Source organism: Lipotes vexillifer, unplaced genomic scaffold (genome assembly GCF_000442215.2).
Source record: "Lipotes vexillifer unplaced genomic scaffold, Lipotes_vexillifer_v1.1 scaffold189, whole genome shotgun sequence".
NCBI classification, from domain to species: domain Eukaryota; kingdom Metazoa; phylum Chordata; class Mammalia; order Artiodactyla; family Lipotidae; genus Lipotes; species Lipotes vexillifer.
Genome location: NW_006785816.1, coordinates 1,548,449 through 1,557,548, shown reverse-complemented (window position 1 = coordinate 1,557,548; position 9,100 = coordinate 1,548,449). Strand labels below are relative to the sequence as shown.

The 9,100-nt window shown below is 45.2% G+C and overlaps 1 protein-coding gene and 2 non-coding genes across 4 annotated transcripts in view; 1 reads left to right on the top strand and 2 right to left on the bottom strand.

Annotated features, from left to right (window-relative positions):
• The window catches only part of MPZL1 (myelin protein zero like 1), a 60,069-nt gene extending 56,996 nt beyond the window's left edge, over window positions 1-3,073 (bottom strand). Inside the window, exon 1 of one of the 2 annotated variants that reach the window (XM_007458097.1) lies at window positions 2,836-3,073. In XM_007458097.1, coding sequence (XP_007458159.1) covers window positions 2,836-2,926 — 91 coding nt within the window. In that variant the 5' untranslated portion in view covers window positions 2,927-3,073. The remainder of the gene's footprint in view (window positions 1-2,835) is intronic. The other variant, XM_007458098.1, reaches the window with a different exon arrangement.
• Window positions 3,074-8,102: 5,029 nt separating this feature from the next.
• On the top strand, window positions 8,103-8,174 carry TRNAP-AGG (transfer RNA proline (anticodon AGG)). Its single transcript has one exon. It is a non-coding gene; the product is annotated as a tRNA-Pro (tRNA).
• A 667-nt stretch (window positions 8,175-8,841) lies between these two features.
• TRNAP-CGG (transfer RNA proline (anticodon CGG)) lies at window positions 8,842-8,913 on the bottom strand. Its single transcript has one exon. It is a non-coding gene; the product is annotated as a tRNA-Pro (tRNA).
• Between the last annotated feature and the right edge of the window lie 187 nt (window positions 8,914-9,100).

Genomic DNA, 9,100 nt, shown 5'->3' with positions numbered 1-9,100 from the left:
ACTGATTCACTTGGTTATAAAGCAGAAACTAACACACCACTGTAAAGCAATTATACTCCAATAAAGATGTAAAAAAAAAAAAAAAAAACTTCACTCTCTCTCAGTTTCCAAGACACCACACTCTTCGGGCTCTTCATTTACTCAACGAGCCTCCTTGTCAGGCTCTGTATACCCCAAGACTCTGTCCTTGGCCTTCTGCTATTTCCTTCAATACACTCTTCCTTGCTGACCTCATCCAAGCAATCCATAGCTTTAACTACTACCCGCATAAAGCCTCCCAGCTCTCTATTTCCTACCAGAACTTTCTCCTCACCTCTAAAACTATCTACCCAAATGTCCCATTTCTACTGAGATATATCAGCAGCATCTTAAACTCAGCACATCTGAAAGTAATTTTACCATCCTCTTCTTCCAACACTCCTTTCCCCTCATCCATAATCTTCATCTGCGAAAAGCCCTACTTTCCAAAACTATGCCCAGCTTTCCAAGCTCAAAACCTTAGGATCATCTTACACTCCTCTCTTTCAAGTCCACGTCAAATTGACTTCCAAGCCCCACCAAATTCACTTTCTAACAAGCTCATGGATATGTTCTCTCTTCATATCCCACTGCTTTAATTCGGGTCTTCAATCCTCCTCCTCTGGATTGCTACAATAACCCTCTGGTTTCTTCAGCCTCACACCATTCTATCCCACACTTCACATCTCGATAGACACAGAAATCCTTCACAGGCTCCCCACAGCCCTTAGCATAAAATTCAGCCTTATGAATGGCAAACAAGGTCCTTTAGGAGTTAGTGCCTCTGGCTGGCTCTCCTGCCTCAATTCCCACCATCTCTCCTATACACACTCCAACCTCTCACGACACTGACCTACCAACAGGTTCATTCATGACTCTGCCTATACTGTTTTCTGCCAACACCTACTTAGCTTAAGCATCCCTTTCTCTACCAGCCTGAACTTCGGTCTGAGATGATGACTCTCCTTAGTGCTCTCACAGCAAACCATTAATGAAAGACTTCCCATATTGTTTATCACACTTTGTTTCTCCCACTGAACGATAAATTATGTGAGGTTAGGGACTGTCCTTCCTAGAATACTTTTGGTGCTTAATACTTAAAAAATGCTTAGTAAATGTTTGCTGAATAACTATATCTAGATCAAACTTGAGAAGTCTTTCTGTCAAACATGAACTGCTATGTACAGTTATTCATGACAAGAAAAGGTAGCTTGAAAGAAGAAACATTCAATCGTTTTCTTAAATTAACCAGTAACATCAGCTGCTGACTTTCATGTATCAGCATTCTTCTTTCATTACGGAAGAGCTACGTATGTCCAAGGTGTGTATAGATGTAATTCTGATGATCTTTTTGTATTAGTATCCATTAATATTCAGTTTTTCAGTTCTGCTACTTTTTAATACCTTGAGTTTAATTAAGATTAATCTGACTGCTTTTGTCCTCAGTAAAGTTGGGTGTCTGCCTCTCATGCATAATAATTCTGTCTGAACACACAAGATTTCTGATACACCTTAGTTTTAAGCTATTTCCTACTCCTTCACTTAAAAGATGAATATTACCATCACCACCACCACCACCACCACCACCAAAAAAACCCCATGCTTTTTAACCCTTTTTTTCCCCCTCAGGAGAGACATTTATACAGAGTGGATTGTCTTATATATACAAAGTACATATTCATCTATCAACCTCCAGAGGGTGGGGGGACTTTTACGTTTATACTTTACAGCTCCTGGAATCATTCATTAAACGGTATTTTTCCTGGCTCCAAAGATTACATTAAGAACTTTTCCATGAAAGTAATTACTGAGTATACTCATGTTCAGATACTGTCATGCAACTGACATTTTGCAAAACAAAAGAAATGAACAAGTCTCCGTGGTTTTTTAGGAGTTGGCTCCCTTTATAACCATTACTTAACCACATTCTGAGACAGCAACAAGTACTCTGCTTTGAACAACACACACAAAAAAAGTCCTGTGGCAGACACCACTGCAGATGTCCGTAAAGCAACTCATCCAATTCAATAAATCCAGCCTGAGGTTTACTTTATGGCTCACTCATGAAATCTGGCAAGGAAAAAAACGTGATTTTTTTTTTTTTTTAAAGAAAAATGAGCCTTTTAATGTCCTATGTCTTGTCAAACTACGGTGACTATGACTGTAGTTATCATGGATTGGACCAAACTCTTTTAAGCCAGGTCACTCCAGTGGTATTCCCAGCTCTTTGCATCCTAACACAGAAGTAATGTAAATTTCTTCCTGGTGCTCTGCAGATGGACAGAGATGAGACAAATGAGACTCCGGGACCCTTCTATCTCAGAGGCTTAAAAAATGGGCTGGAGAGCACTGGAAATGGAACTAACAAGGTAAAACAAAACAGTCGCTTAAAAGGGAAACAATCAACAAAGGCCCTACAAATGAAAACCCTGCAACCTTCCGCCACCTCCCAAAGGTGGAGAACACCAGAAGCCCGGGTTCCTGAACCGGAATCACAAGCGGGCCTGGGCGACCCAGAGTCGCCAGGCGGAGACGGTGGGCGACTCAGCGAGGGCGCAATGCGGCCTCCCGCCGGGCCCGCTCCCCAGACAGCCCCCCAGGAATGAGCAAGGTAGGGAGTTCTCCCTGTCTCCTCCACACGCAGGGATCCAGGAAGAAGAAAGAGGCTCCGCGCCTCTCCAGCCCGTCGCGGGGCCCACCGGCTCCGTTCCCCGGGCCCCGGGGCGTGCAGGCCGCGCCCCCTCCCCACCTCGGCGCCCAGCGCGCGCAGGGCCCGCCACCTGGCCCCGCCGCCCCCGCCATCCCGGCTTCACTCACAGAGCCCGAGCGCCACCGCAAGCACCGACCACAGCCAGCGCCTGCGGTCTGGGAATGCAATCAGTGCCCCGGCCCCGGCGGGCGCTGCCATCGTCCTCCGGCCGCAGCCGCCGCGGCTCTGGGCCCCGGTCCCCACTGCGGTTAGCTCAGCTCCGGCCCGGGGACTCCGGACTCGCCGCCGCCCGCGTCTGCTAGCACCTCCACGCCGCGATCCCCGCTCGCGGCCCCAGCCGCTGCCAGCCAGCCCTCCGCCCAGACCTCGGCCCCGCGCCGGCCCCAGCTGTCCGCTCATTGGCCTGCCCCGCGCACTTTGAAGGACTCGATTGGAAGGCACCGACTGTCCATCACTCCCTCTCTGCAAGCGGGGTCCCGCCTTTTCGGTCCCACCCAGGCTCCTTATTCCGGCGCTGGAGGTCCCCGGCTGTCCGAGGCGACCGCCGCCAAGCCCTCTGCCTGCCTGCTTGCCTGCGTGGCTGTCTGCTGGTCTGTCCTGGCCCGCCCGCCCCCCCTGCCAGTGTCTCCTCTGCCTCTCTAAGGGTCCAGTCCTCCAGATCTATTCATTGTCTGTCTTCGCCTGTTTCAGCTTTTCCCGGTTTCTCTGAGCCTCACCTAAAGGAAAAGAAGCAGTTCGTTTACAAAATTAAAAAAAAAAAAAAAAAGAACGAGGGCTACGATGGGGAGAGACTTCTGATTCAGTCGTTCAGATAGAACACATCTCTCCCCTTGTCCTGTCTCCAAGGCCTGTCCTTTGCCTGGATCACATGATTTATGTGTGCATATTGAGAAATCTACTAGCTTAAAAAGAAGTCTCCATCTTGTCTGAATCTCCTCTTAGGAGACCCCTGTTCTGGCTTAAGAAGGGTTGGGAACGGGGAACTCTTTCCTACTACGTGGAGCACAGATGAATGGGGTTTTGTTTGTTTTGCTTTTGTAAACAAAATAGCCCTCGATTTGTCAATAAAAATTGTCAAGTTCCCCACCCAGACTCTGAAGTGCCGTTCTGAGCCGGCTCCACTTGGCTACCTTGGCCCAGAACGGTGTCTGCCACTTACTGGTTGCCCAATAAATTCTGGAAAGTGTTTGGAAGAGTCCTTATGAGAACCGCCCACAAAAGGGAGAAACGGAAGGACAGGAGCACAAGAAAAATGAGGGTGAAGGAAGAAAAGGAAAAAATCCAGATGGGAGGCCAATAGTGTGAGAGAAGGAAACAAGTATTAGACAATTAGGATGAGAGTGGAAGAAGAGCATGATGAGAGCACCCAAATGCAGCCCCTCATTTCAGGGTTTTGTCTCAAGTCAACCTTATGAACACCCTTCCTGATATTTTAGCTATTTTAGCCTGCTACCCTTATAGTTCAGCAAACTCGTAATAATTACTTTAGCACTAGCGAGGGAAAACTATAAAAGGAAAAGAACCATTTCACCCTATTTCTCTCTCAGCAAGACCCTCATGAAGTGTTTCTGGAATGTCATAGGTTGGGAAGAATACAAATGCATTAAGTGAGCAATTACTATGTGCTGTAGATGTAGAATACCTAGACTTTACTCTCAAGAAGCACAGAGTCTACCAGTCAGTGTAGCAAGCAGCTACTGAACTAAAACTTTTTCAATGCTTGAAGAGAAGGTCGAACAAAGGAGAAACCGTAAGGCCAACAGGGACAGTAGTTCTCAAAGACACATGTTATGTTAAAAGCTTCTCCACTGACTGTGATGTACCTCAATACAGCTACCTCCCTCTTCTGAGAACCACTGGCCTGTGAGGTGTCTGGAAAAGATGCACAGAGGATGTAGCATTTGAGGTGGATTTTAAAGGCTGAATAAATTTTCACCAGAGAGAAACAGGAAAAGCAGACTCAGAAACAAGAAAGCAGTATCAGGTGCAAGGAATAGTGGGTTAATCCTGTGTGGTTTGGAACTTCAGGGGGAGTGAGTGAAAGAGGGGAAAGAGAGAATGCTGGAAAAGTAGGCTGTGGTAATATTTTGAAGAGCCTGGGGTTGTCTTTATCATATAGGCAGTGGGGAGTGATGAGAGGGAAGTGACAAGTTCAGATCTGTGTTTTAAAAGGATGACTCCTGCAACGGACAAGGCAAGAGTGAAGAGAGCATGAGATAAGTTGTTGGCAGTGATGGTGGAGAGGACGACGAGGACTGCAGAAACATTTCACAAAAGGAATGACAGGACTGGGTATAAATTAGATGGGAAGTCTAATCAAAGACAGATGTGACCTCCAATTTCTAGCCAGAGTGGTGAATGATGCTACCAGTTAACTAAAGACTAAAAACCCAGGAAGAGAACCTGGTCTGTGAGGAAAGCTAATGAGCTGGGCCTTGAACACAGCTGAAAGAGCTGAGAACACCCAGACGGTCAATCAGAAGGCAGTTAGATGTCTAGGTCTGGAGCCCAAGGAAGCAACAGAAGGGTTACCGTGAAACCGGAGCCTGCTGGGGCAGCAAAGTGTTTCCACGATAAACAATATCAGACCATCAGTAGATACTTAATAAATATTTCTTGAATGAATAGAAGAATGAATGTTTATTGAATTGATCTAGAGAAGTTACAAAGAAAAACAAAATCATGTGAGGTTGTTTTAGCCATAGGCCTTGTATTGTAGTTTCTTATTCTTCTGCAGAGATAGTAAATGGAAAACAAACAAACAAACAAAAGCTTTGGATTTCAATCACTATTGTGAGCCTGAAGGTCTCACTCAACAAACCTCCTCTTCAGATACCTCCTTCCTCCTGGAAACTCCTCTTTCCAGCTCAGTCAGTCCAGGCATACAGTCAGAATCAACTGAAGACGTTCCATTAGGTGAGAAAAGTCATTTTTAATGGGCTGCCTTGCCTCTAAAAAGAATGGGCTCCTTGGGGAGAATTTTCCCCACAGAGTCAGTAAGAAGGAAAATCATGTGCAGGGTCTTGTCTGATAATAGTTACCTATGTGCAGATCCATTGGCCTCAAAGACTTCCCGCTCCACGCACTGCACAATAAATGCACTAATAAGGAGGGGTTTTGCCTTGGGAACATCTCAGGGCGTTAAGTCTTCTCTTAATAGAGATCAGATAGGAGCAACTAGTGATGGCAAATATATATGGACAGAATTTTCTAGAGCTGGAATTAATGGGATAAGTAGGAAGAGGGTGTCAGGCACCAAAATTTCCGACATCTCTGTGACTGTAGTAGAATTCTCTTCCACCCCCTGTACTCTCACTGGCATTCTCTCCCTCCTTGTTTTTTAAGATCTGTTGCCAGAAGAAAATGGAATGCTGTGATCTGTGGGTGGTGATAGCAAGCCATTTCAGGATGACTGAGATTTGATGAATATCAGATAGAGTCAAAACTGAATCCCAGGCCACACTGAGAAAGATTTACCTAGCGCTAAATCAGTTTCATTAACATTTCTACAGAGAGAATGTCTCAGTCCAGGAAAGGGGTTGCATTTTTCTAGGAACTTTCTGAAAATCTGAAAATTCGAGTGTCCCTGGGCACCAAGTTGGGGGAACATGGGTAATGGGGTCTTTAGGGTTCTGTATAGAAGGATATGTCACCAGGCTTCTTCATTTACTGTGGCTGGAATAAAATGTTCTTCAAGGTCCTCTGTCTCCCTGTGCCCTGCTGCCACCTATGTACTACTTATGCTTCACCTATGAGGGGAGAATGTACACTGGAGAGAAAGCACAGACATTCCTCTCACCAGGATAGAGACATTTCTCACTGTGAGTTGGGCAATTGATATCCTGAGTTTCGTTACCGTCAGTCCTCCTGTATCATGGTTGGGAGGGCAAATGTGATACTCTAGTGGCACCTGCAGAGTAAAAGACAAACCCTTTCAATCACTAGAGAGAAGTAGGAGTAAGAAAAAAAAAAAAGCCCTAAAATGATAATAACTGTAGTAAATTCAAGTAGGAAAGGTGAGCATAGCGACAGACCTCTTGGTAACTGTAGAGATGGAGGTTTCCAGAAAACTGAAGTGGTTACATTATTTTACCTAACGAGTTATATTTTGTAGTTTCTTCATTCTTGGGAGAAATAGAAATTTCTTAAGTGTCCAGGGCACATTTTTTTCCAGTTAGGTTCTGATGAATAAACTCTGCTGGCATCTAGAACTAACGAACATCTTAAAAGGTATTCTTATTCTCCTTGCCTTGGGCCCTAAGGAGGACTGAAGACTCAAGTTAGGACAGTTTCCAATAAAACAAAGGGTGGGGACTGAACGTTAGAGCTCCAGAAATGCAATTTACTCGTGTCAAACCATAAGAAGAAAGTTGACAACTCAGAGTCTGGCACATAGCGCTTCTAAATGTTTGTTGAACGAATGAGCAATCAAATGAATGAATAAACTGGAGAATGAATGTTATATGACATAGAATAAACAAATAGGCCTGTTCAGGATAGTCACCCTGTCTACTTGTAGTTTCCTATCTGGTTAGTTATTTGCTAAAGTTGCAACTCACAATTAGTGATTGTCCAAATACCAAAATTTGTATTTTTAGGGGATTTGGAACAAATTGTGGTCATTCAGAAATTATTCACTGAGCACCAGTTTTGCCAGCATAAGCCTCAGTACTAAGTATTTAATAATTCAAAATATAGTAAAGAAGCCATGCGTTAAAGATATTGGGCACCAGTTATATAACAATTGGTTGCCAATTATACAGTAGAATTCAGTGTTGCTGTTAGTGTTGGTGTCTTGTCCTCTAATAAATAATGATTAGAGGAGACAAGACTGCAACCCAATCATATACCACATAAAATTGGTTTTAATATGTTAAAGGATCTTTTTCTGTGAAGGTCAGAGTTTGGGATTTATGGAAAAGAGAGGGAGAGACAGATTTTCCAGCTGAAGAAAACGGTTTGAGTAAAAACACAGTGATGGTAATTTGCAAGGTTGGAAAGGTGGTGCTTTGAACACTAGGATGAAAGGTGTAGGCAAGAAACGGACAATTTTACTACTACTGGAAAGAGCAACATCCTGAGCGCAGCAAGGGAGAGAATCTGGAATCCGCCTGCCACAGGGATATTGCCACACACTCACTGCAACTTAACAGCCATAAATATAAATGGAATTATAAATACGCCACTGGTAGTGACACCGTTGTTTTTTTCTCTGTCATTGACTTTCAAAGGTCAAGAGAGAAAAGAAAGAAAATCGAAAACACAAGAACGCGAAACAGCTGAAGGATATAAACATATTACACAGATAACCACTTGGGGGCGCGGGACTAAGTAGTTCCTCCTTTTATAATGACGAGAAGCGGCACAACGCGACGGCTCGTTGGTCTAGGGGTATGATTCTCGCTTAGGGTGCGAGAGGTCCCGGGTTCAAATCCCGGACGAGCCCTCCTCTTTCTTTCTTCAGGAATTAATAATTTCTAAAGAAATTAATTTTAGAATAGATCCATAAATGTAATAAATACACGTTGGTAGAAAATACAAAATTGAGACTTTTTGAACTTAGAGCTCACTTTACGTTCAAATACCATTAAAAGACGTAACATGAAAACGTAGAAAGTTTGCTAACCATATAATATTTTGAAAACGCTTGTCCCCATTCCTACCAGTTTCGGAGTCGAGCGCGTGTGTTAGGGACTGAGTTCCGATCTCGGTTGCCTACAGGTGCGGTTTAAACTTGCCCAGGCCCGCGCATGTCCGCACGCACAGCGACCGCTGGAGGAGGACAGCGCGCCCCATCACCCTGGTCCCGCTAATCCACGGCGCCCCCTGCTCGCGTTTGGAGTGTTCGAGGGGTGCCCAGGAGTCCGCAAGAGGCTTGTCTCTTTTCCAAGTACGTGTGTTTTAAATGGTACAAGCATTTTCATACCTTGCCCTCAGACGTACAAAGACCACATATTGAACGAATTGATCTCATCCAATCCTTTACTTCCTAAAACGAAGACGATCAAGATTCGAGCTCAAGGGACCGGACTAGTTTCATTTCGGCCTTTAAATGAGCCGTGTGAGAAAAAGAAACTGTTTTTTAAATTTTAGGCGTAGACAGAAAAAGGTCTGGGCTCGTCCGGGATTTGAACCCGGGACCTCTCGCACCCGAAGCGAGAATCATACCCCTAGACCAACGAGCCGCTCTCCGCAAAAGTGCTCCCAGCGCCTCTCTTCAGCCTTACCCGCCTCTGGCCGCACTGCCTGACTGACCCCAGCTGGTGACCCTTCTTTTACTCCCCAGGTCTCTGGTCGAAAACCCTCCTCGCCACCCGAAGGAGCGCCAGGAAGGGACGTGCACTTTGCCCAGCGGGGCCGGTGGTATCACCC